The 27447-nt window shown below is 40.4% G+C and overlaps 4 protein-coding genes across 5 annotated transcripts in view; 3 read left to right on the top strand and 1 right to left on the bottom strand.

Annotated features, from left to right (window-relative positions):
* The window catches only part of LOC308385446 (uncharacterized protein), a 538971-nt gene that overhangs the window by 371041 nt on the left and 140483 nt on the right, over positions 1-27447 (bottom strand). The gene's annotated exons all lie outside the window — the stretch shown is intronic.
* On the top strand, positions 209-7451 carry LOC308385358 (eotaxin-like). The gene is made up of 3 exons (XM_080864215.1): positions 209-2284; positions 3608-3734; positions 3811-7451. The coding sequence occupies exons 1-3, from the start codon at positions 2119-2121 to the stop codon at positions 3878-3880; spliced, it is 363 nt and encodes a 120-aa protein (XP_080720341.1). The 5' UTR covers positions 209-2118; the 3' UTR covers positions 3881-7451.
* LOC308386200 (C-C motif chemokine 2-like) lies at positions 9593-11752 on the top strand. Its single transcript, XM_080865564.1, has 4 exons — positions 9593-9744; positions 11198-11324; positions 11395-11453; positions 11549-11752. Exons 1-4 carry the CDS (start codon positions 9675-9677, stop codon positions 11572-11574), a joined length of 282 nt encoding a protein of 93 aa, XP_080721690.1. The 5' UTR covers positions 9593-9674; the 3' UTR covers positions 11575-11752.
* On the top strand, positions 13505-15849 carry ccl34b.4 (chemokine (C-C motif) ligand 34b, duplicate 4; the record flags this gene model as incomplete). Its single annotated transcript, XM_080865565.1, has 4 exons — positions 13505-13574; positions 15471-15603; positions 15674-15732; positions 15824-15849. 4 exons carry the CDS (start codon positions 13505-13507, stop codon positions 15847-15849), a joined length of 288 nt encoding a protein of 95 aa, XP_080721691.1.

Here is a 27447-nt window from a genome sequence, read left to right as displayed (position 1 = left end):
AGAGGACTCTCCATTTACATGCACAAATTGGAGTCTATTAAATAGATATGATACAAACCACTGCAGTGCAGTACCTGTAATACCTACAGCATGTTCTAATCGCTCTAATAGGATATTATGGTCAACAGTATCAAACGCTGCACTAAGGTCTAGCACAGGGGTAGGCAACCTTTTTGATGACGAGTGCCATTTAAAATTTCCTCAGAAGTCAGTGTTCCATATGATTGCATTAGCAATAAATTTAATAATGTTCTATATTAACAGTTCACACTATATAGAACAACTTCATAGAATTATATTTGTTTGCAGATGTTGGCAGCTATCAGCGAATAGTTATCAGCTATTTTAAAACAAAAAGAGACACTTTTTATCCATAACAAGAACTCCATGAGAGCAAACGAACTGTACAACAGAAAATGCAAATGCTATTTATGGTCTCCTCACAACAATGATAAGAAAAATAAACTAAGCCAATATGGCATGTTTGTTAATACAGGGATACACATGTTAATCTGATCTCTGGTCTCCTTGCTGTTCACAATGCACACAGAGCTCTCCCGCTGCCCGCTTAACATTATCACAACAACAACAAACACAAGACCCATTACAAAATTTAAGTCGGCGGGGCGTGATTGCAGATGCCGTGCAGGTGCGTCCGCCTTCCCTGCACAGCACCGTAGGCCCCGCCCCACTACAACCTGTTTCTCCATCACCTGTTCAGCCCTGATGATTCAGTGAGGACATCTCCTGGTTTCATCTTCATGTTTCCCTCTCACCAGATATACAAACCAACATAATTACCAACAGCTTTTACAGCTGTGGCTCCAGCAAACATCAGCTGATACTAGAAATTAATATTAAATAAATTCTAACAACAGCTGATCAAGCTTAAAAGTGCTGCTGTTGTTTAGCGCGACATCCGCCGGTTTACGCTTTCTGGCGCAAAGTGAGCGATAAACAAACATGAGAGAAAAGCCGATCAGCTGATCAGCTAGCTAGTACGCAGTAAGAGTTATTGTAACTGACTGTAAAAACTCAGCACAACGAAAGTAAACTCCACCTAAACTTGGTTTATATCTGACTCAGATAGACTGCAGGTCATAACTTCTTACCTGAAGTTCAGTTCACCTGACACTCGGACCGGCGGCCGCCTCGGGTCTCTCCTCCTCTTGCTTCACCTTTCCCTCACCTGCTGGCCTCCACCACTTGCTAATGTTACTGAGTCTGTGGAAGCACCGCCATAGCCACCACCAAACAACTGAGTTAGTTTTACACACCAGCCAGCATCTGGCCAATCCACCACCTTTCATTGTTTATAACGTTACAAAAAAAAAAAAAACAAACATCGGCTCATAAAAACGAAAAATCACCATCGGCCCACCGAGTTAATGCCCAGTATGTCAGTCCAGCTATGGTCGTGCCATCAGTTAACCCTTCGCGTGCCTAGGGTTGCCGACCCCTGATCTAGCTGGACAAGTACAGAGATGAGTCCACTGTCAGAGGCCATAAGAAGATTATTGTAACCTTCACTAAAGCTGTTTCTGTGCTGTGATGAGCTCTGAAACCTGACTGAAACTCTTCAAATAAACCATTCCTCTGCAGATGAACAGTTAGCTGTTTGACAACTACTCTTTCAAGGATTTTTGATATGAAAGGAAGGTTGGAGATTGGCCTATAATTAGCTAAGACTGCTGGGTCTAGAGATTTTTTGAGCCAACATCAAAACATCAAACATCACATAGGGAAGACAGGTCGGAATAGGTAACATTTAAAAAAATAAAATAAAATACACAACATCGGGTACAGGAGGAGAAAAAAAGGACTCTACTCAGATGAGTGGGTGGTTTAGATTCGTCAATAATCACAATGCACACACTGTTGGCATCAATCAAGCTGTAGACCATAAGACATGTCTGTGCATTTCCTAATGTGAGGCTATTTCTCGGAAAGCTTTCAGCAAGCAGTTGGCGGTTTGAAATATTAAAGTTTCTCTATTTAGAGGCGGAGGTGTGATTATGATACAACCACACACACAAATAAACACGTATTAAAATAACCCGCCGTCACTTCTTTTTCCTGCAAATCTTCCTACCCTTACCAATAAATATCCAAGCACTGATGAACTTTTTGTTACAGCCTGATCAGCAAATCGGACCACCGGTCAAAATGTCTGTGAAGATCCTCTCCATCACTCTCCTCCTGCTCTCAATGTGTGTGTGCTGCCACTCCTCTGAAGGTAACTGTGCTCTTACTTTCCTAAAGGACAAAAAGAGAGAAAGTACGTAAAACTGATTACACCATTGACTAAGGCGCCTAGCTTTCTTTGGTTTTATTGGAAATGACTACTCTGTAAGGACTCTCATAGTTTCTTTTACCATTAATCTTTATATCAGTCACATTCTTGTTGGTTAATCATCATGATATTTAAAGTATACATATTATGTATGAGGGTGAGAATTTCGGCCATCCGGGAGGGGCTCAGAGTAGAGCAGCTGCTGCTCCACATCGAAAGGAGCCAGCTGAGGTGGTTCGGGCATCTGACAAGGATGCCCCCTGGGTGCCTCCTGGGTGAGGTGTTCCAGGCACGTCCCACCGGGAGGTGGGCCCCGGGGCAGGACACGCTGGAGAGATTATATCTCTCGGCTGGCCTGGGAACGCCTTGGTATTCCCCCGGATAAGCTGGAGGAGGTGGCTGGGGAGAGGGACGTCTGGGCCTCTTTGCTTAGGCTGCTGCCCCCGCGACCCGGCCTCGGATAAAGCGGATGAAGATGGATGGATGGATATTATGTTTCCATAACTTACTATGCTGGCACAGTGTGCAGTGGTTTCTTTCAAGCTAATTCACTCTGTAGGCAGATGTTGATGCTGTTTCTGAGTGAACAGGGACATAGCCTCAGTTATAAAAGTAACTACCAGAATAGTGAGAATATGTGATTCACAACTTCAGAAAATCGGACTCATGAAGCTGTTTTTCATCAAACTCAAACAATTATTGCACACTTTCTGTAAATCCAATAAACTTCATTTCACTTCTCAGATATCACTGTGTGTGTCTCCTATATGATATATTTAACTGACATTTTTTATTGTAACAACCAACGATTTATACAGGAAAATAATGACTATTAACAACGTTACCCAAACTTTTGTATCCCACTGTATAATGATAACCACTGCAGCCAAAAAGAGTGCCTGACGAGCCAAGTTGTCAGTAAACTGTTAAGGCTCGTCTGTACACTGTGTTCGTGTTTTCCTCCGAAACAATAAGTTACGTTGGAGTAGCCTTTCAACGCCTCTCTCTGTCTCTCACTAGCAAAGTTGACCCAGACAACAAAGTAAAGCTAGTTTTTGGCTACGAGCCCGACACGGAACCCGATGTATTGGCCAGAGGTCCCTTTACTACGGTTCGGAGCTGCGGACCTGTTTTATATACGTGCGGCATAGTTTTCTATGCGAGATCACTGCAAAAAGTACCTAATGTTGGGAACAAAAAAGGCCATTAACTTGCATGACTAATATTTGTTTAATGGTCACATTGGCATTCACTTTGATTTTCATAAAGACTTTTCTCAATCCAGAAATTAATTTTTAACCTTCTTCCTCTCAGCTCATCGTCTTCCTACAGTACCGCGACCATGCTGCACTAGCGTCACCCAACGCGATTTGAGCACTATGGTGATGGGACAAACGTATCGTGAGCAGGCTGCATCAGGTCGCTGTGTGAAGGCTATAATGTAAGTCAAAACATGTTGTCCTCCAGAAAAACATAAACACATACAATCTGTATGACCTTCTCTCTTTTATTTCCAGTTTCAACACAAAGGAAGGACAGCTTTGTGCTGATCCAAACGCTCAGTGGGTCAAGGATCGTAAGTCATAGAAATACAGACACACAGAAATACACAAAAAAAATATTTGCAGAGAAAATCTGAAGCTCTCCTTTCTCTTTCTTTTCTCTACAGTCATTGCCAAAATGATAAAGGTGAACCAGGGAAGCACCTGTCTGCTACATCAGTATTTTCACCATCTTTAAAGGCAAGATGGTGAACTCATTGGAGTTCTGGCTTTGTGTCTTTTTTCTTGCTCATATATGAATTTCTTGTTGTGTTTTTATGTGTTTACACAAAGTACATTTTGGCTTTAAAAAACTACATGAAAATAAACTTTTGTTTTATAGCACCAGTTTGTTCTTGTTTTTTGAATGCACACCAAATTCATAAAAATATCCTGATACATTCCCAGAATTAGATTCCCTTGGTGTTTTCAGTTGAGCTCAATAATCTAGTATTATGCACTTTTATTTGAGTTACGTTTGCCCCTTAGGGGTCCTGAGACGGATTGGCACGGGTTTAACAAACTGGTGGGACAATCCTTGGGGATATGCTTACGATAGCTAGGATGGTATCTGTGCTGTGTTCAGCAGCAATGCCAGGCTATCCGACACTTCTACTGGGGAAGTAGCACCAGCCCTAATGTAGCATAGCCAACTCCCATTTTGTAATGAAGGATAGATTGTACAGAGTGAGGCGTTACACTCCCACTGCAGAGAAACACACCCAGTTTTTGGAGCCTAAAGCCCACTGGGAATTAATCTTCCAGGCAGCTCATTATAACCTGATATCTGGTCACAGAGGATATGAGAAAACTCTGGATCGAGTTAAAGGTCAATTGTATTGGCCAGGCATTCCAGGAGATGGGTGTCAGAGGTGTGCATCCAGCCTGGATAGCAGTTAGTAAACCAAATGACCATTCCAAAGGGCCTTTGTGTCCTGTTTGAGTGTATTGGTATGGACCTCATTGGGCCTATTTACTGGCATGCACAGGGCTATTGTTTTGTTTTAGTAGATCATACACAATACTCTGAACCAATTAGAATGTAGAGATACTCAGTGACCATTCATCTGACCAATAAAGGAGGCACATTAAATCTAATTGGACTAGTATATACTATGCTGACATTGATGAGCTAGTGGAGCTGAAAAAGACCTTGAAGTCCATGATTCATACATTAATTCAAGAGGGTCGATGCCACTGGGGTCGCTGGCTAGAACCTCTGTTATTTGCAGTGCAGGAGGTGACCCTGGCTTTCATGGGATTTTCTCCATTTGAACTCCTGTTTGTCAGGAAACCTCAGAAACATCATATGTTAAATCGATATTAAGATAGCGATTTGGGTTGGTATGTGGGACTGTAGACTTATATTTATAAAGTTAAATGCTAATTATATGATATGCGAGTAAAAGTAATGTAAGAAGCAGTGCAACAAATTACTTTAGCTTTCGAGTACTTAAGTAAATGTTTTTATTAATATGATACTTATAAATATACTTATTGAATTATTAAGTTTAATCTTCATTTAGAAGTCGTACTGGAGAGTTAGACACTCACACCATCAAATTAAGGAACATGTCTCTTACAAACCTATTTCCTACTAAATAAACAGGAAATATGCTTTTGTGGTTGTCTTATCTTTGGTTTGACTATTTCTACAAGTGTAGTTTAAACAGGAAGTAACATAAACTCAAATATGTATTACCATATCAGATAAAGAACGCAACCTAAGAAAAAAGTGCATAAACGTTTGTGGGAACAAGCAAAATAAAAAGAAAGAGGAATGGCACAAAGCAAGATTCACAATCATTAAACTGATTATGTTGAAAGACTTTCATGACGGGCTTTTTAAGGCAGGTATGTACACTAAACCTTCCTCTTGCTACAAGAAAAATGAGAAAATGGGAAAGACAGCAACACGACTTTAAACAACCTCTAATTATTCCAGTTATGAAGTAGTAATAGATGAGGTAATAACACAAAGTTTCACTTAATTACCAGTTAACAATATAAACCTAACTTAGCCTACAGTTCCGAACACCAGCACCAATCCCTACTGTAACGTTGGGTTGTGTTGTGTGGTTGAGAAGAGGCGGCAAAACGCCTAGCTGGCTAGGCGGAAGAATACACACCCACGCTGGCATCAGTAATCCACGGTGGTTCTTCAATACGCACTCTTCAGCAACCGTATAAAAGCCCGGCTGAACGGCTGCGGCTCAACAACAAAATGCCCAGCGTTCATACAACCCAAGCGTTGCAAACAAAACAAAAAAAAGGGTCTGGAAAAGAAAACATAAGTCCGTTCCTCGTTAAGCACGAGCGTGAAGGCACGTGTCCCCACAATCACAGAGAGAGAGAGCAGTGGCACAAACTGATGACACCATCAACCCTCGACTTGGGTGTCTTAAAGGGACACCACACCATAGTGGCTGTTACATATTCCCCCCGGGTTAAACAAAGGCTGCCCTCAGCCGGACCCAGGTGACCCTCCTCCCGCTACCCCCTTTCACTACACATAGCTACTTTAGGTAGTAAGCAGGTCGTGGAGGAATTGTTACACACCTGTACAGCATTGGTACAGTCCAGACTTAACCAGCCTCCATACATGGTCAGCAGGATAAGAAGTTAAAACCAAAACAGGGAAATGTACAGTGCAATATTGACAAACTGGCATACATGACAGTGTCCCACATGGTGAATGTCCATTTAAATAAATGTTAAAGAAAGAAAATAAACTTAGCATAGCCAGGACAATTACAGAATGAAATTCCCTTTTTCTTTCATTGCGTTTCTTCTACTTCACAAACTTGCAACAGACAGCATAATATGTGAAAACAGTACCAGAAAGTACTGTAGAAAACCCAAACAACAGTCATGTTACAACAGTAACCAACACGAAATACATAAGAAAAAAAATGCAAATTCAGGAACTATGGCAAAGCTGCATCGAACCCACGCCCGGGAAACGCAGGTCCACGCACATCCAATGGAGCCACGACGAAGAGGCCAAACAGAGAACGGCGCCACAGTCCACAAACCATGCTGGAGCAGCTCCAGTCGTTGCCATGGAAATGCACCACCGCGACCCTTTGATCCTCCCGACGTCCTCGTCCAGGCCAGCCTGGTCCGTTCCCGCGAAACATGGCGGACAGCCACTTTGCCGCGTCGTACCTTTTTATGTACCAATCATCATATGCTCGAAGATACTGCATACTGAGGTCCAAGAGAAGATGTTCGGGCGCCATTTTGTAACGTTGGGTTGTGTTGTGTGGTTGAGAAGAGGCGGCAAAACGCCTAGCTGGCTAGGCGGAAGAATACACACCCACGCTGGCATCAGTAATCCACGGTGGTTCTTCAATACGCACTCTTCAGCAACCGTATAAAAGCCCGGCTGAACGGCTGCGGCTCAACAACAAAATGCCCAGCGTTCATACAACCCAAGCGTTGCAAACAAAACAAAAAAAAGGGTCTGGAAAAGAAAACATAAGTCCGTTCCTCGTTAAGCACGAGCGTGAAGGCACGTGTCCCCACAATCACAGAGAGAGAGAGCAGTGGCACAAACTGATGACACCATCAACCCTCGACTTGGGTGTCTTAAAGGGACACCACACCATAGTGGCTGTTACACTACCCTGATGAGGACTCACATAGTATTGTTTGGATTTTAACTTATGAACACAAAGCTGAACACAAAAAGTTAAGTTACTTCTAGGAGTATGAACAGGTAAAACCTAAGGCTGCACAACTGCCTGTTCATCACTGCCTTTGTTACCTGCTGAAGATCAGCGGCTAGCATGCTCTCAACTTCTTGGCTAGCTTTGTGTTAGCATGTGGTCTGTGCAGATGTTTGCAAAGAGCCCAAGTTACGTTGGCAATTTAATGCAGTTCTTCTGTCCTGGATGCAGTTTGCACTTTTCCATACTTTTGTGCTTTTGTGCAATAAAAATAAAAGTAATCTCCATATCTGTATTCCTCAAAAGCTGTATCACTGTACTGCACCACCAAGTTCCTCCTCCCAAACACAAACTGAAATCAGATGATTGCAGCACAAGTAAACAGAAAGAAAAAAGCATTTTGTTTGCCGATAGCTGCATATAAATCAATATAATTGTAACCGCAAAATAATTACTGAATGTAGTCCATTAACGGGTTACATTGCAGCATTATTGAAAAAATGCAATTCAGTAATGCGGTGTAACATGTTATTTTATAAGCAACTAAAAGATTCCAGAAAGAATGTCATTTGGACAGATGAGACCAAAGTGGGGATTATTGGTGATAATACTCAACACCACATTTGGTGAAAACCAAATCAAAGTCAAAGTCAAAGTCAACTTTATTTGTCAATTCTGCCACATGTACAGGACATACAGAGAATAGAAATTTCGTTACTCTCAAACCCTAGATGAAATAGCAAATGAACATTTAAATATAAGAGAGTGATTAAAAAATGCAAATAAAATAAATTAAAAAGTAAAAATTTAAATAAATACAATACAATTTAACAAGAAAGCTATACAATATACAATATACAATATTCAGGTAAGGGTAAATGACATTGAGTGTAAACCAGGCAGAGTAGTGCAAATAGGCAAATAGTGCAAATGGAGATTTAGTAATATACGGTAAGAGATAGTATAACAACAAAGTCTTATGAGGTAATGGCAGTCCAATGCTCCACAAAGTGATACAAATACAGCATATAAGCACAAACTCCTCAACTGTCAGTCACAGTGGAGGAGCGACTTGAGCTCGCTTTGTAGCCACAGGACCAGGATCCCTTGCACTTATTGAATCAACCATGACCTCCTCTGTATACGGTCAAATGTGAGGCCATCTGTTTGACAGTTAATGTTTGCCTGAAATTTGATCATGCAACAGGGAAATGAACCCATACACCCAAAAACAGCCATGTCCACAAATTTAGGCCGAAATAAAAGAGCGCTGATGCACGAGGTGGGACATTAGTAGTGCACATCCTGTGTCAAAAAATTTTGACTTTGCATGTGTGTGTGTTGGAAGATTAACACAGTCGACACAAATACTTTTCTGTCACACACTTCCTCCAGAGCAGAGTGTGAAAGTTACCTGATCATCTGCCAAAAGTACACCTAAATGAAATAAGCAATGAGAGCGTTTCACTACTTTGTAAATGGTAAATGGCCTGTATTTGTATAGCGCTTTACTTAGTCCCTAAGGTCCCCAAAGCGCTTTACACTACATTCAGTCCTCCACACATTCACACACACATTCACACACTGGTGATGGCAGCTACATTGTAGCCACAGCTGCCCTGGGGTGCACTGACAGAGGTCCTTTAGTTTTCAGTGAGACTTTAATGGCTTAAACAAAAGTTTAAGTTGTGGGGATTTATAGATGAAAAATAAGCAGCCAAACATTAACAAATCATGCAAATGTAAATAGATGTGCATCAGGATCGTTAAGAGGCATCATGACGCACGATTATTTTTCACTTGAGGCCTGCAAGAGATAAACACTCACAGTTAGTTAAAATGGAAAAACAATAATCAACGTGTGATTTAGATCCATCATTTGTGACAATACATAAACTGTTTGTATCAATTATTTTGTACACTATATTTAAGTGTCTGCAAACTTTGTGTGTGCTTCTTTGGAAGCTGCGAGTCTGTTGGTGGTTTGAAACACTCAGATCTCCCTGATAAGAGGCGGAGGTCTGAGATGCCACACCATGCACCACAAGGACTTGTTAAAACACGTCATCAGTTGTGCCTGCATGTGTTCCTGCACTTACCAATAAATAACCAAACACGAATCAACTGATATAGTTTCAACCTGATCAGTGAGCCAGACCACCGGTGAAAATGTCTGTGAAGATCCTCTCCATCCCTCTCCTCCTGCTCTCAATGTGTGTGTGCTTCAGCTACTCTGCAGGTAACTATGCTCTCACTTTCTAATGGAAAACAAAAAGAATAAAATACATAAAACTGATCACAGCATGACTTTTTCCAACAATGGCTTCTAGCTATTTGTGATGCTGGGGTACACGTCTAACTTTTTGGCGGTTTTATTGGGTATGACCGCTCTGTAAGGACTTGGTTGATTGGTTAAAATTAACAATAATTAAACTATATATATTTTATTTCCAGTGACATTAGAGAATTATGTTTTATGGGGTGTTGCATGCTCGGCATCATTTGCATCGCCCTTTTGACTGTCATAACTCAAACCTTACTATGGTGGCACAGTGTGCAGTGGTTTCTTTCAAGCTAAATCTGTAGCCAGATCTTGATGCAGTTTTCATGGGGGGTTTTTCTGTGAGGGGTGTATACATTGTGACCCATTGGTTAAGTGTGATGGTGTGATCTACAAGCAGGAAATAGTGACACAGAGACACAGAGTATAACATGATATGTTGCAGCTATGGGATAATTCTGTTCAGCGTTCAGCTACCTGCACCTCTTAATTCTGTCTTGTATGATTAAACATTATTAATTTTCAGTATAATCCAGTTTTATTCATATAATATGACATCACAGCAGCAGTCACCTCAAGGTGCTTTAAATTGTGAAGTAAAGATACAATAATACAGATAAAATTATATGACTCCCCATGAGGAAGTAACAGTAAGGAAGTAACCTCCTGCAGAACCAGGGTCAGGGAGGGGCAACCATCTGTAGGGACCTATAGGGTTGAGGGGTAGAAGACAGTACTACAAACATACTGTGAAAGAGATCCAGAGATTTAAAAATGCGTCATTAAACAGAAATTGATGTTTAAACACATAATAAGTGAGACTCTGAAGAAACACTGAGTGCATCATGGGAAGCCACTAACAGCCTAGACTCTGGAAAGTCATGTTTTTCATATAATAACCGTTGCTAGCAAATTAAGCTTAATGTGTTTTCTCATTTTGATCCTCTGGAAAGGAATTTGGTGTGCTGTACTGGAGAATAAAAGCCAGAACAATCTGAGACTTCTGTTAAAAAGTGTTTATGGAAACTTTCTCAGTGATCCAGGAAACAAACACAAAGGAAACGATCACACACCCTCCATTATAGAAATAATAGAAATGTATATAAAGAGAGAGTATTGACAATATGTGATTCACAACCTCAGAACAATGTTCATGCACTGTTTTTATCAGAGACATTAGAAGACAGAAACATGGTTTATTAGTTTTCATATCCTTTTTTGCCTCTCTGTGACCTTCATTTTCTGTCGAAGTGTAAAAAAAAATGCTTACATTCACATAATTTCAGGTAACATTTGTCTTGTTTTGCGATGTAAGGAGTTTCATCACGTTTTAAACCTGGAGTTAACTTTTGAGTTTCTAATCAGACTTTCTCAGGTCAGATAAATTAGTTTTTAACCTCCTACCTCTCAGGTCCACCTGGTCCTGGAAGTCAACGCCCGTGCTGCGTTGATGTCACCGACATCGATATGAGCCCTGAGGTGGTGGGGGAAACATATCGTGAGCAGGCTGCAAGCGGACGCTGTGTGAAGGCTATAATGTAAGTCCACACATGTTGTCCTACATACAAACATATACAATCTCTATAATTTTCTGTCTTTTATTTCCAGTTTCAACACAGAATATGGACAACTTTGTGCTGATCCGAAAGCTCAGTGGGTCAAAGATCGTAAGTCGTGCTAAAAATAAACACACACATAAATAAATAATAAAGTATTTACAGAGAAAAACTAAAACTACTGCTTGTCTGTTTTTCCTCTCTAGTCACTGCCAAAATGAGGAAGGAGTGAAGTCTGTCTGCTACATCAGTATTTTCAGCATTTCCATCACCTTTAAAGGCTTATTCAAACCAGAGCGCTTTCTCAGCCTGACTGTTTCAAAACATTTTTTTTTTTGTAGATTAATTTTTACTGTGGAGTAAACCTGTATTTTATTCACGCTGTTGACTTCATTGTTTTTTAATTGATAATTGGGGTTCAGGTTGCTTTGTCTTTTTTTTTTTTTTTTTTGCTTATTTGTGGATCTCTTTCTTTGCATTGTGTGTTTATGTGAAGAACAATGTGGCTGTGAAAAATAATATAAAAATAAACGTTTAAGCAAATATTTTCCTGCTGTTGTTTCAGTGCCCACCAGACCCTCACAAAATGTCACACACATCGCTGAATGTATTCCACTAGTGCTTTAATTGAGGATGCTCACTGAGTAGACTGTCCAGGTTTTTAATAAACCTTTATCTTTTACCAAAGTTCATGCAGCTGACGAAAGAAAGAAGCAGACTTTTAGCAGATGATATATTACAGCAGTGAGCTTGAACTCTGTGTCAAAGATTCAAGTTGCAGTTATTTATATGTCCTATCACCTTAAATCTTCACTCAAAGACAAGTATCTTTGACAGTGTATATATAGATGTATCATATATAAGAGACAAATATTGTTCCTTTAATTTGTTGGCATTACTAAATTTGGCTCAATGCTTACATATATGTGTAAAAAGCAAATGTACGAGCTGTGATAACTGTGTCTGATAGAATGAAGAGTAGACTGATATATTAAATATTCCTTTATTGGGTGAGAAAATCAGACCATGTCATAACTGCTTTAAGTCATACTGAAAATCCAGATATGTGGAGGTATATGCAGCATGCGAACGCACAACCCTATCCATGAGGTGCAGGAAAAGGTACCTTGACTTTCTGCAATAAACACTTCTGGAACTTTGAACCAATGAGACCAGAGAAGACATTTTTTAGCTATAATGCACAGCATCACATCTATTGAAACTAAACACAGCAGGTGAGCACAAATAGAGCACAGCAACCACAGGAACAGTATTTCAGGGTCAAATGTGAGGCCATCTGTCAGAAAGTTTATGCTTGGCCTGTTGGGTCATAAACGGGGAAATGAACCCAAGTACCCCAAACAGCCATGCCCTCATATTTAAGCCTAAATAAAAGAAATAGAACGTCTAATGCAGCTATGAGGGGGGAAATTAGCAATGCATACACAAACCATTTAACATGTGATGTATTTAGTCTGTGTTAGAAACTGTTGTTCTGTGTGTGTGTGTTGGAAGATAAAGACAGTCGACATGATCACATTTCTGTCACACATTTCCTGCAGAGCAGAGTGTGAAACTTATCTGATCATCTGCCAAAAGTTAACATAAATAAAATAAACAGTAAAAGTGAGTTCTTTTGTGTTTTCAGGGGTAAAACAGCTTGATGCAAACAAGAAACAATTAAATTTAAATTACGAGCAAAAGTCGTGGGAATTTATAAGAAAAAATAAGCAGCATAAAAGTCAGCCAGTCATGCAAATGTTAATAGATGTACATATAGGCTGTTTAGGGAAACCATGAATCACTGAAGAACAGAAGTCAGTGGGTGATTTAGATTCATCACTCATTACAATGCACAAACCGTTGTTCTCAATCATCAGGCTCTATCATAATCATCACCATATTTGAGTGTCTTTGAACTTCGTGTATATGAGGCTGTTTCTCAGAAAGATCTCAGTGAGGTGTTGATAGGTTAAAATACTGAATTCTTCCTGATAAGAGGGGGAGGTGTGATATGCCACACCCTGCACACAAATACACAGACCTATAATCACACCTCATCAGTTGTGCCTGCATGTGTTCCTGCACTTACCAATAAATAACCAAACACAAATCAACTCGTAGATTTTGACTCTGATCAGTGAGCCAGACCACCGGTGAAAATGACTGTGAAGATCCTCTCCATCACTCTCCTCCTGCTCTCGGTGTGTGTGTGCTGCCACTCCTCTGAAGGTAACTGTGCTCTTACTTTTCTACAGAAAAATGAGGGAAAAAAGAGATAAAATAGATCATTTGATCGCAGCAATGACTATCTCCAACAATGGCTGCTGCCTGTTTGTGAATAAGGTTCACTTCTGACATTTTGGTGGTTTATTGGGCAGGACCACTGTGTAAAGACCACAAACCTTTACATCAGTCATATTCTGGTATCTGCTCAGTCTATAATTGTGACATTTTTTATCCAGCATTCACACTCGACTTCTACCCACCAAGCATTCCTGGAAGCTGTTTTCTGGGCTAAGTTTTGTTAGTCAGTCATGGCATTTTAAAAGGCGTCCTTTACGTCTACATTTAGAAGAAGTCTTGGAGATTTCCTTTTTTTTTTAAGTACAACATTCACCTGACGTTTGTGTTCGATTGCTGGACTGACTGACAGCCACACCATATCCATTCCCGCTATACTGCTTACCATTAACAATGTTTGTACTATTTATGTTTTCTACTTTTGTTTTCTGTCACTTATGGGGTTATGTCTCACGCTGCGTTGCATGCCAGGCATATGTTGACACTTAAACTATCATAACTGCCAACTTATTAGTGTAGCACAGTTGGTGCAGTGGTTTCCTTCAAACAAATTCACTCTGTAACTACATCTCACTGCTTCATTTTAGTTTTTAGCAAAGTCATCATTTCAGTGGGTTTTTGGAGGGGTGCATACATTGTGACTCATTGCATAAGGCATGAAAGCAGAAAATGAGAGAGACACAGAGAGAGTATAAGATAATATCGTGCAGCTACGGGACAGTATTTTTCACCATTCAGTTATCAGCACATCTGAACTTTGAAATCTATGATTAAACATTTGATATATTAATCATTGTTAATAAATGGAGCTTAATGTTGGTTCCTATTCTCATCCCCTGTAAAAGAAATCAACATGCTTTGTTTGCAAATAATAACAAAAAAAGCAATTTAAGGCAGAATCAGTTTGGATTTGTTTGGTACAGCAGATTTCATCTTCAGAACATAAAGACAATGTTTCCCAACCGTTCATATTTCTATTTGATTCAATTTGGTTAAGAAAATAAATATAAGTAAAAATTCATCCTTGCAAAATTCCAGGAACCAGATTCCAGATGATATCTCCAAATGTTGGATCAAGTCTCGCCTCTGTTAAAATATATTTATGGAAACTTTCTGAGTGATCCTGATAACAGCACAAAGCAAACAGTGACGTACCGTCTGTTATTAACATAAGAACATTGAGAATATGTTCTCTATCATACCAAGACTGTCTCCACTCAGTTACATATTCGATATGTAAGACGTATGACTCCCCTTTGGTCACGGCGTGTGGATATTTCAACGTAATCCACCTTTCTCTATCATATCGAGACTATCTGTCCAGCTTCAGGCTGCTTGGAGACGCGTTCTGATCAAACCATCACTGATTTCATGTCTATGCAGCTATTTCATAGGTATGCTGTGGAGCATGGGCAGGCTAGCCGGAGTTTCTTTAAGAAATATCCACATGCTGCACAAATAGGAGTATGTAATATGCTTTTTTAATCAGAGACATTTCAAGACAGAAACATTCTTTAAAATCTGTGCAAGAGCCCTGCAACAGCTAAACTTAATTCTGGGCCAAAGTTGGATTGGTTTTCATTCATTTTTTCTTTGAATCCCAACGACTATAAAAATCAAAGTTAATTAACATAATGCCAAAACTGCCTAAAAAGTGCTTGAGGGTCCCCAAGTGATGAGAACATTGATTTGTTCCACTTACTTGTTGATTGATTTGGACAAAAAAATGCCTGTGCACTGTAACATAATTTCAGGTCACATATTAAAAGTCATCTTCTGTTTAGTGATGTAAGACAAATCAGTTTTTAACCTTTTATCTCTCAGATACTCGAGTCCGTGGACCTGGAAGAAACCGCCCGTGCTGCGTTGGCGTCGACAAAGACAATAGGACTGCTGAGGTGGTGGGAGAAACATATCGTGAGCAGGCTGCAAGAGGACACTGTGTGAAGGCTATAATGTAAGTCAGCACTTGTTGTCCTACATACAAACATATACAATCTCTATAATTTTCTGTCTTTTATTTCCAGTTTTAACACAAAAAAGGGACAACTTTGTGCTGATCCAAAAGCTCAGTGGGTCAAAGATCGTAAGTCGTGCTAAAAGAAACACACAGAAATAAATGCAAAGTATTTACAGAGAAAAACTGAAGCTGCTGCTTGTCTGTTTTTCCTCTCTAGTCACTGCCAAAATGAGGAAGGTGTGAAGTCTGTCTGCTACATCAGTATTTTCATCACCTTTGAAGGCTTATTCAAACCAGAGCGCTTTCTCAGCCTGACTGTTTTAAAACATTAATTGATCAGGTTTTATTTGTCTTTTGTTTTTTGTGTTTTTTTTTCTTATTTGTGAATCTCTTTCTGTGCATTATGTGTTTATGTGAAGCACAATGTGGCTGTGAAAAACAATACAAAAATAAACTTTTGTATTATTGAGCAAATATTTTCCTGCTGTTGTTTGAATCGCCTATTGCATTCCACTTGTGTTTCAACTGAGGATGCTCGCTGAGCAACACTGTCCAGGTTTTTTATAAAACTTTTACCCAAGTTCATGCGGCCCACGATGAACATAAGTGGGTCGGCCCAGTGAAAAATCTTATTATATGAAAAAAGCACAATGAAAAACTTCATCTCAGTTTGCCAGTATGTTAAAGAAATACTCCTTTAGTTAATCAATAAAATGTATCAGCACAATTCTCCAGACAGAAAAGTTTTGTTATTTCACAGAAAATATCTTATTTTTTTCTCTTTTTTTGTTCCTCTGGACCCATTGTGAAAAAGAAATTTCTATAGTAGTCTTTTCTTTAAATGTTTGTCTGCTTCTTAACTACTTTGATGTAGCATGAACGGCCATGGGCAGGTCTGTGACAGAAGACCTGGAATTTTTGTTGTGCAGACTCTTCCTCTGGGACTCATGTTGAAGATCATGGGATCGAACATTTAAACTGAGGGGTGTTACAGCCCAAAGCTGCTGGGCCCCTTCCTTTGGTTAATCATTTTTGTTATAATTAGCTTACGCAGCCCCCTCCTGGAGATGGCTGGACCTTCTCAGGCTGCCTTCCTAACCCAACTGCTCCAACCACAGCAGAGCTACTTATAAACTCACCTTTCTATCAGTTTCATTTTGTTTAACTGCATATTCTATCCCTGAGATATCTCCATATAAGAAAATGAAGTCGAATTTTAGAATTTTAGCAGACAGCAAGATATATACCAGGCAACCAAGCTCTCCTCATCACAGAAACTTGCTCACACAGCACACTATAAGACACAGGGCTAAATACCCAACTTGCTTGGAAGCTGGAAGTTGGTCGGGCTGCTGGTCTGGACGGGTCCCAATTTATAGCCTCATTTAGTTTTCCACCAATGTTCAGCCTCCACCTGCAGCTTACACAAGCGCAAACAACACAGAGAAAGAACAGCACCACCCTCAGGTGTGAGGAACTCAAACAACACATGACCTAGGTCATAACAGATGACACAAAACTTTTTTGTCAGTAACATATCTGAAGTCATTCTACTCTGCAAGGCCATCAAAGAACTAACATGCAGTTGTTAGTTGCTTGAAGTTTGGGAGGGTGAACATCAGGTAAACTACAGCACAGATTCTTTTCCATACAGGGGAGAGTTTAGCTCTTTGCTTTCAATCACTGCAAAACCACCACATGTCAGCCCTTCTGGTGGTATGGTTAACAAACCAGTCCTTGTGGTGAAGGCTACTGCCTTGTGTCACATCATAGATGTACCAGCTTAAGCCATGCAGTCCCGACATTGCCGATTCCTGTAAAAACAGGTGCTATTACTTGGATAGTATTTAGCATTTGGAGGGGTTTGTGGTTATTTATTGCTAAGTGCAGGAACATCCGAAGGCAGGGCTAATGCTATTTTTTATAGGTCTGTGTAGTTCAGTGTGCATCCACCCCTTATCAGTGAGACTTTAATATTTTCAAACCACCAACATCATGCTGAGAGTGGGTTTCAAGTAAGATATTTGTATATTATTCATATCGCCATATAGCCCAATTCACCTGTGCAGGGGCTCAGCTGGTTTGGTGGACGGAAGGATCGGCCTGGTGTAACTGGCTCCCGATGTGGACGTAACCAATAAAGGACGACGGAAGAGCCGCAGCGTTTGTGGGGTGTGGAAAACTTTCTGTGCACTTGCCCCAGATGGAGCAGCCACAGCCATAGCCAGTTAGTTTTTCGGGCATGTGTGTGAAGCGCCGAGTGTATTGAAGAAGAGTTCTTGTTATTGCAATTATTAGTTAGGACTTGAGAGTCTTTGTATTTTTTTATTCATTATTTATGTTAATCAGAATCAGAATCAAAGAAACTTTATTTATCCCCAAGGGGCAATTAAGATACAACAGAGCAGCATGACATTAAAAATAAGGTCAGGGCATAAACAGGTAATAAGAGATAAAAAATACTTAAATTATACAGTATATACACCGTTTTAAAATTAAAGTGACTGAATAAGTGAACAAATAACTGTAGTGACTAAAAGTGAATACCGTATTTCCCGGACTACAAAGCGCACCTGAATATTAGCCGCACAAGCTAAAATCAGGGGAAAATCCTGTTTTGTACATACCTTAGCCGCACCTGACTAAAAGCCGCAGGTGTTTCAATGTTGACTCATCATATGTAAGAGAATATGCACAAAGAGAATTGTCAGGAAAGAGACGGCTGTTTGGAGACATCACTTTTATTAATATTTTGAAAAACAAGTTATGGGTGCATATTTGCATAACTTTTTAGGTATATGTACAAGTAGCGGTAATTACAAGTACGAAACATGTACTGTGCTTCATAAATGAGTAACAAATGTAGTACATAATAACCTACAGCACACCAGAAAAATAGATTCGGCCTACCTTTTAGGCTCAGGTGCAGTGACACGGCTTTAACAAGAAGAAAAGTCAGCCATTCACCACCATCTTCCTGCGCACTAAAACCACCAAAGTCCTCTTCTCCAGTGTCGGAAACGAACAGGATGGCTTCGTCATCCACTCTCCGCTTCTCTCCTTCGTTGTCACTTTCAAAACCAACCAAACAAATCCTCTTTGTCAGTGTCAGAGTCGAACACCCTCAGAAGGGCCATGGCGGTGTCCTCCTCTCCATCATGCAGCAGTCCAGCCCTTCGAAATCCGTTGGTGATCGTGGATGTTTTCACACTTTTCCACGCTGTCAGAATCCACCGGTGGAGTTGAGCATAACTTGCTTTTCGCAAGTTTATCGCCGCTCGTCATCCACACCTCCCGCTGAACGCGTAGCGCTACTTTGAAGTTTGCTTTTCGCGCTACTTCGTACGGCACTACGTTGCCTGGCGGATGGACATGTGACCAACATACCACTCTTGAACCCCGATCCTTCCGCCAGGCAACGTAGTGCCGTACAACAGTGGAACAAACAAAACAAATCCGCTCAAGGACAATCCTTAGAAAAGCCGCACCTGACTAAAAGCCGCAGGGTTCAAAGCTTGTGCAAAAAGTAGCGGCTTATAGCCCGACAATTACGGTATATAAAAAGAGTGTAGAGTAGTTTATGTTTCTGGTGTGGGAAATGGTCTTATTGGCTGGAGTTAAAAAGCAGAGTGGCTTTGGGGACAAATATGGCTCTCCTCCTCTCAGTCCTGCAGGAAATGCAGCGGAGGTGTCGCCCAGAGGGCTGTTTTGATGGTATATATATATAAATCTATCAGTCGCTTGTTGTAAGATTCAGATAATTATTTTTTAAAAGCTAAATATTTTAAATGAGAATAAGAAAGAAAAGTATTTCTTTGTGCCCCCCTCTCCCTGTTAATGCCCTACCTGGCCCCCTGGCAACACTTTGCTAGACCCGCCCCTGCACAGTTACCAGCTGTCAGCTACTTAGAAAAGGATCCTGGTGTTATTTGTCTCTCAGAAACAGTTCATAACTTCCCCTCAACTCATTCATGTCACCTCAAAGGTAAACCTGTTTCTCCATCACCTGTTCAGCTCTGATGATTCAGTAAGGACATCTCCTGGTTTCATCTTCATGTTTCCCTCTCACCACATATCCAAACCGACCAGCAGCTTTTACAGCTGTGGCTCCAGCAAACATCGGCTGATACTAGAAATTAACATAAAATAAATTTAAACAACAGCTGATCAAGCTTAAACGTGCTGCTGTTGTTTAGCGCGACATCCGCTGGTTTCCTCTTTCTGGCGCAAAGTGGGCGATAAACAAACAAGAGAGAAAAGCCGATCAGCTGATCATTGATCAGTTTCATGATTGAAGTAGAAAAAGGAGAGGGAGGGGGGAGAATGAGAGAAGAAGAAACAGCAGACAGCATAAAGACGCAGACTAAATCCAGCTTTGTGTCTTTTTCCATTCTAGCTGAAGTCCGGGACAAACTGTGTTCCTTTTCACCTCAATACGAAACGCGTAATATTTTCTCTGAATACGGAACGATTGCGTTTTTTATGGGATGGTTGGCAATTCTAATCAGCTTCAGAATCAGAATCAGAATACTTTATTAATCCCGAAGGAAATTAGGGTTACAGCAGGCAGCACGCTAATGGCGCATGTGCACTTACAAAGGAACCTTCTGACCAACTTTACACAAACATCACATTGGGGAGACATGTCAGAAAGGTAGGCTGATAGGAAAAAAACAACGAAAATACATAACATGAGGTAAGAGGAGGAGAAAAAAAACTCCACTCAGACTGAGCTCCTAGTGGGAGAACAGTTTGATAACAGAAAAAACACCTCAGCACAAAAAGCACATGACTATCAATACACCATAGAAACACAAGACAAGCAAAAGGGTAAGAGAGAGCCGGTGTAGACAGCGCATCCGGTCCTGCAGCATGTCTGCGCTGGTCCAGTCGACTGCCATCTTAGGGCACAAGCATTGAAGGCATTTGGAAAGGGAGGGGGTATCAGTGTGTGCATATCAGTGTATGTGTGTATGTGTGTGTGTGTGTGTGTGTGTGTGTGTGTGTGTGTGTGTCCAGAGTTCAGCTGAGACAGTGTCCTCCGCCCCGCCAGGCTAAGTAAACAGTCTTCCAGCCAACCCAGGTGGCCCTAAGTAAAAACACAAGACAAGACAAGACAAGGACATAAGAAGCTAAGCAGGGAAGATAAGGGCAGGAGAGGAGAAAAGTGCAACCGCCTTCGCTGAGAGCCAAAAGAGAAGAATTAATAATAATTAACGTTATGAACAAAATAAAGTTCAACATCAGTAACATCATAGCACCCACCCAGCTGTATACAAACTCAGTCATGCTAGCTAGTAGCCAGTACGAAAAAGTCAGCATAACGAAAATAAACTACCCCTAAACTTGGTTTATATCTGACCCAGGTAGACTGCAGGTCATAACTTCTTACCTGAAGTTCAGTTCACACTCGAACCGACGGCCGCCTCGGGTCTCTTTTCCTCCTGCCTCCCCTTTCCCTCATCCACCTGCTGGCCTCCACCACTTGCTAATGTTACTGAATCTGTGGAAGCTCCATGATAGCCACCACACGAAGTAACGAATAAAGAGCCTATCTAAATACCAGTAACGATTAACGCGTTTGTCACGAGGGAACAGGGAGGACTCGGCGCAGACTGAAAACACAGAAAACTGAATTTTATTTACACACTCCCGGTGCTCTATATACAGGTGAAGGGGGCCAAGGTTCCCAGGGGTACAAGGAAGAATCTGGAAGTGTCCTGTCTTGCTCCGCTCCACACGAACAGAACAATGCACTTGGAAAGGTCCTTTCCTCACACACACCACTCTCACGAACAGGCTTCGGTGTCCAAACTTCCAAACCGAGCACGAAGAATCTGTATACAGAGATCAGGAATTAACACGGAAAACTTTCACGAAGAGAGCTCAAAACTGGCTTAGGCTAAAGTAGCACTGACGAGCGTTACTCAATAGTCCAGCGGCGAGGTGTTCTCAGTCACTGCCTTAAGTAGCAAGAGCAAACAAGGTGAGGAGCCACAGGTGGTGAAGGCCAGGGGCGGGAGCCCATAATGAGCTCCGCCCAGGCAGCAAGTAGAGAGAGAGAGGAGAGAGACAAAAGCAACACACATGCAGCCACACAGGGCCAGCCAGGCAGGCACGGGGACCATGACAGCGTTCCTCATTTTGGCATAACAAGTTACCGTGCTCGTTACCACAATAATAACGTAGTTACTGTAACCCATTACTTAATAACGCGTTAGTCCCAATACTGCCTATATGTATGTGTTATGAAAGTGTGAGTAATGTGGATGTTTAGGTTGTGGAATAAATTGAGGCCAGAAGGGGACAGAGGGGTGATGCCTCTCCTGCACCCTGGTGACACACCTGCATCCCACGGCCCTACACGAGTGCGTCGTTGTGGTAGAACGGGTAAAGGGAGGCAGTTGGGGATGGGGAGGGAAGGAAGGGAGGGGCTACTTGTTCTAGCTGTTGCTTGAATATACACCAGACTCACACAAAATCTCCTTATGCATTCCCAGAATCTGATTTCCTTGGTGCTTTCAGTTGAGCTCAATAATCCAGTATTATGCACATTTATTTGGGTTAAGTGTGCTCCAGACAGGTCCTGAGATGGAGTGACTTGGACTGGCGGCCCCAGCTACTTTCTTGCACCTCATGGATAGGGTTGTGCATTTGCATGCTGCATATACCACAACATATCTGGATTTTCCCATCATCCACAGTGCATGTGCAACAGACTACAGTGCTGGAGTCCCTGAGGTAGGGGGGGCTCATGGTCAACACAAAGAAATGTGCAGTTGGGCGGAGACAGGTACAGTATCCGAGGTACAGGGATGGGAATCGAGAACCCGTTCTTGTAGAGAACCAGTGAGTAGTCCATTTCCTTTGTGTTCATACCTAAATGCTAAGAGAAACATCATATGTGTGTCTTTAATAAAATTTGTGTTGGTATGTGGGACCAGCTTTAGGTTTATATAGTTAAATGCTAATTATATGATGTGCATTTCAGGACATTTTACAGAGTAAAAGTAATGTAACAAGTAGTCTATCAGATTACTTTCTCTTGGGAGTAATCAAGTAAATGTTTTTATTAATATGACAATCATAAATATACTTATAGAAATATTTACAATTATTCTGTCATTTAGCAGTCATACTGGGGAGTTAGACACATCAAATTAAGAAACATGTCTCTCAAACCCATTTCCTACTAAATAAACAGGAAATAATTTTTTGTGGCTGTCTTATCTTTGGTTTGACTATTTCTTGAAGTGTAATTTAAACAGGAAGTAATATAAACTCGTCACTCATCAGATAAAGAATGCAACCTTAGCAAAAACTGAATAAAATTTTGTGGGAACAAGTAAAATACGAAGAAAGAAGAAAAGCAAGTTTCACAAAAATTTAGTCTGATTATGTTGAGAGACTTTCATTGACTTTTTAAGGCAGGTATGTGCACTAAACATTCCTCTTGGTGCAAGAAAAATGAGAAAATGGGAAAGACAGCAACACCACTACCAGGGGAACTGCACCCCAGGAAATGTGACTTTAAACAACCTCTCATTATTCCAGTGAATAAAAAGTCACAAAGATTTGTATGAAGTAGTAATAGATGAGGTAATAACACAAAGTTTCACTTAATAACCAGTTAACAATATAAACCTAACTTAGCCTACAGTTCCACACATCAGCACCAATCCCTACCCTGATGAGGACTCACATATTATTGTTTGTTTATTTACTTATGAACACAAAGCTGACAACACAAAAGAAAGTTAAGTTACTTCTAGGAGTATGAACAGGCAGAACCCAAGGCTGCACGACTGACTGTTCATCACTGCCTTTCTTACCTGTTGAAGATCAGCAGCTAGCATGCTCACAACTTCTTAGCTAGCTTTGTGTTAGCATGCTGTCTGTGCAGATGCTTGCAAAGAGCCCAAGTTATGTTAGCAACTTCATTGAGTTTTTCTCTTTTTTCCATCATACGCATATGCTTTGTGTGATAAAAAATAAAAGTAATCACCATGTCTGTATTCCTCAAAAAGCTGTATACCAAAGTAGGGATGTTTGGTGATAATACACAACACCACATTTGGTGAAAACCAATTACAGCATATGAGCACAAACACCTCAACTGAGAAATTAGAAGTGCATACCCAAACCACTTTTAGTCTGCATTAGAAATGTTGATCTTTGCATGTGTGTATTGGAAGATTAAACAGTCAACACAATTACATTTGTATAAAACAGTTCCTCCAGAGCAGAGTGTGAAAGTTACCATCTGCCAAAAATGCACCTAAATGAAATAAAAGTGGGAGCGTCTCACTGCTTTAGTTTTCAGTGGGAGTTTAATGGCTTAAATTACAAGCGAAAGTTTAAGATGTGGGGATTTATGGATGAAAAATAAGCAGCCAAACATCAAAAAATGATGCAAATGTGAATAGATGTGCATCAGGATCGTTAAGAGACATCATGAGTCACTATTGTTTTGCACTTGAGGCCTAATGCACAACTGCAAGAGATAAACAGTCACAGTTAGTTAAAATGGAAAAACAATAATCAACGTGTGATTTAAATCCATCATTTGTGACAATACACAAACTGTTTTATACACTATATTTAAGGCTAGGTCCACACTAATGGGTGTTCGTTTGAAAACGCAGCATTTTTGAAAACGCATACATTTCAAACTGCAGCTGTGCAGTCGCAGTGTGGACACACAAAAACGCAGACTTTCTAAAACAAATACATATTTTAGTCATGTGATGCAGTCATGTGACCAAATAAACAAAGATAGCAAAGTGCATTATACAGCGGTCGTTTTGATTGCTCTCAATTTTGACAGCCCTAAAAAGGATGAATATCAGTTTGTACATGCTCCAGCTAGCTTTTCTTCAAATTTTTTAATTCTCACTCGCTTTTGCGCATGCGCAGGACTGGAACGTAAGCGTTTTCATCTGTTTCAGTGTGGACGCACGACGAAAAATATGAAAACGTTCTTGTGCTTAAAGTGCCTCAGCTGAAATTTAAACTTAAAATATCTCAATATCTGAACATGTTACCTTGGGCATGGGTATCATAGAGGTCCCGCCCTTGACTATCTCTGATTGGTTTAGATCACAATATGGGCATAATGTGTTATTGTTATCGACTTTTTTTTTTTACTCGAATGGCTGGTCTCACCGGTGCAACCTAGGATTTTTTTTAGTCGCACTATTGAGAAATAAGGTCGCATTTGGGACCAAACTGGTCGCACTCTAGAGCACTGCCTTGTATGATTAAACATTGTTAACTTTCAATATAATCTAGTTTTATTTATATAACATCAAATCACAGCAGAAGTGACCTAAAGATGTTTTGACTTGTGAATTAAAGATACAATAATACCTATTGGGCTGAGGGGTAGAAGACAGTACAACAAACATACTGTTACTTGTTGATTGCTTCATGCACTTTGATCACTGAAAGTCATTTTTTCATTATCTGTCAAACTGTAAAATTTTACAGAGTGAAGCACAAAAAAGGCTCGCTCACTGTCACATAGTTTCAAGTAACATTTGTTTTGTTTTGTGATGTAAGGAGTTTCATCACATTTTAAACTTGGAGTTAACTTTGATTTTCCTTCTAATCAGACCTTTTCAGTTCTCTCTATAATTTTCTGTCTCTTATTTCCAGTTTGAATACAGAATATGAACAACTTTGTGCTGATCCAGACACTCAGTGGGTCAAGGACCGTAAGTTATTCAAACACAGATACACACACATATAAAACAAATATTTGTGGAGATGAACTGAAACTCCTCTTCGTGTCTCTTTCCTCTCAAGTCATTGGCAACATGACCAGGGAGTTTCCCACAAAGGCTGAAACATTGCAGCTCTTCTGCCACATCAGGATCTGCTCATAGTCACTTATACTTATGAATTTTTTAATATTTGCACTTTAAATTTTTAAGGTTACATCACCCTCTTCTTACTGAAGAGGAAATTCTTGATGTCGGATTTAAGTCATGTATGACTTTATTTGAAAGTGATGCTTAACGCTGAAATTTAGATGGACCCATTGAGTTCTTATGTTATTTTAAGCTAGGAATTATCTTTTATTCCTTTTTTTCTGCTTATATGATTCCTGTTACATCCATGAGATGGAAATGTAGGGGAGTGTGTGAGGAGGAAGAATGAATAAAGCAGAAATTGTTAAATTGTAAACTTTATTCTTAACACAAAGAGAGAGCAACATCGCTAGATCAATATCAAAAGAAAAAGAAAACACAACACAAATCTAAAGAGAGGGAAAACACAAGCAAGAACTAAAACGCACTTTAGTGGCCCACAGGCTCACTAGTACCAGGCAAAACAAATCCACACTGAAAAACAGAAACTTTTCAATTAATTGAATTACAACAAATACTGTGTGGTTTGGTTTAGTGGTTTTTTTTAACTTGAAAAAAGTAATTCGTTACTAATTACTGATTACTTCTCCAAGAAAGTAAAGTGTTACTTTATAACTTTGACTTTGTAAAAACATGACACACAACCTGAATATGTAATAAATACATACAGCCCATTTCTATTTTTTATGCATAATGGATCATGTAAAATTGAATCAAATGAAAAAGTCTCTTTTTAAAATTGATTTTATTAGTTTTAACTTTATGCAAATTGCATCAAGCAAAAATTAAATTATATGCAGCAGTCTCTGACTTGAAGAAATTTGTTTAACATTTAAACCTATTTTCTGCATATTCCAACATATATAAAATAATTTTTTGTGTTTACACTGAGTTTTTCATATAGATGCAAGTAAAACGCAGCAGAAAATAAATAAAATCTAAGATTAAGCAGCAATAAATCCTTTTGTTCTTAAATCTATTGTCACCTGTTTAGCAGGAGTGGAGCCAGCAGAGGTTTGCCTGGTGCTGCAGTGGTCATGTCAGTGGGAGGATCGGGGGGTTTCTCTGTGAATTTCACATTCCTGTGGAAGCGTGCTAGGTGCTTGCTCAGATTTGAAGTTTAATTTTTTGCTGTAGAAAGAGTGTACAGGGGACGCTATTGTTTTTGTCACTTTTTATGGAATCAAGCTCAAAGTAATGTCAGTACTTCTACTTTAAATGCTGCATAGTCGTACCCTCTTCCGCACTCCATATTATTCATTGTTGATCTGCACACGTCTGTTGCTGCCACTGATGTCACACACACTTATGTCATTGTCATGAGACACTCTCACAAACAAAATCACTGTTTAGTAATGCAGGTGGGGGGTAGGTCCCAGATGGCTTGGGGATAGAAGCTCCTCTTGAGTCTCTCTGTCCTTGCCTGGATGATGCAGAACCTTCTACCAGATTGCAGAAGTTGGAACAGTTTGTTGCCAGGATGGGACGGGTCATTCAGTATCTGCGCTGCTCTAGTCCGGCATCTCCTGGTGTAGGTGTCCTGAAGCGGGGGGAGAGCAATCCTGCAGCAGCGTTCTGCTGTACGGATCACTCTCTGAAGAGCTTTTTGGTCCTTCACACAGCTGTTCCCAAACCAGGATGTGATGTTCTGTGTGAGCATGCTCTCCACAGCGCCTGTATAGAAAATCCTGAGGATCTTTGGAGAGACTCTGATCTTCCTCAGTTGTTGTAGGTGTTACAGGCGCTGAGGAGATGTGGACACTGAGATACTTGAAGGACTGCACCCTCTCCACTGGAGCTCCATTGATGATAATGGGCTTGTAGTCTCTGTGCTGACTCCTTCTGAAGTCCACCACCAGCTCCTTGGTCTTGCCAACATTCAGCTGGAGATGGTTGTCCTGGCACCATGATGCCAGATTCTTCACTTTATCCATGTAGGACGCCTCATCGTTGTTGGAGATGACGCACA

Source organism: Rhamphochromis sp. 'chilingali' (assembly GCF_963969265.1).
Source record: "Rhamphochromis sp. 'chilingali' genome assembly, chromosome: 18".
Lineage (NCBI taxonomy): Eukaryota > Metazoa > Chordata > Actinopteri > Cichliformes > Cichlidae > Rhamphochromis > Rhamphochromis sp. 'chilingali'.
Note: the sequence above shows the minus strand (reverse complement) of the source record. Positions and strands in the feature narration are given on the sequence as shown.

Coding starts and splice junctions, on each gene's coding strand:
- LOC308385358 (XM_080864215.1), top strand. CDS start 2,119: ATGAACTTTTTGTTACAGCCTGATCAGCAAATCGGACCACCGGTCAAA. Junction 2,285..3,607: donor CAAAAAGAGAGAAAGTACGT/AAAACTGATTAC, acceptor TCTTCCTCTCAG/CTCATCGTCTTCCTACAGTA. Junction 3,735..3,810: donor CGCTGTGTGAAGGCTATAAT/GTAAGTCAAAAC, acceptor TTTTATTTCCAG/TTTCAACACAAAGGAAGGAC.
- LOC308386200 (XM_080865564.1), top strand. CDS start 9,675: ATGTCTGTGAAGATCCTCTCCATCCCTCTCCTCCTGCTCTCAATGTGT. Junction 9,745..11,197: donor GTGCTTCAGCTACTCTGCAG/GTAACTATGCTC, acceptor CCTACCTCTCAG/GTCCACCTGGTCCTGGAAGT. Junction 11,454..11,548: donor AGCTCAGTGGGTCAAAGATC/GTAAGTCGTGCT, acceptor TTTCCTCTCTAG/TCACTGCCAAAATGAGGAAG.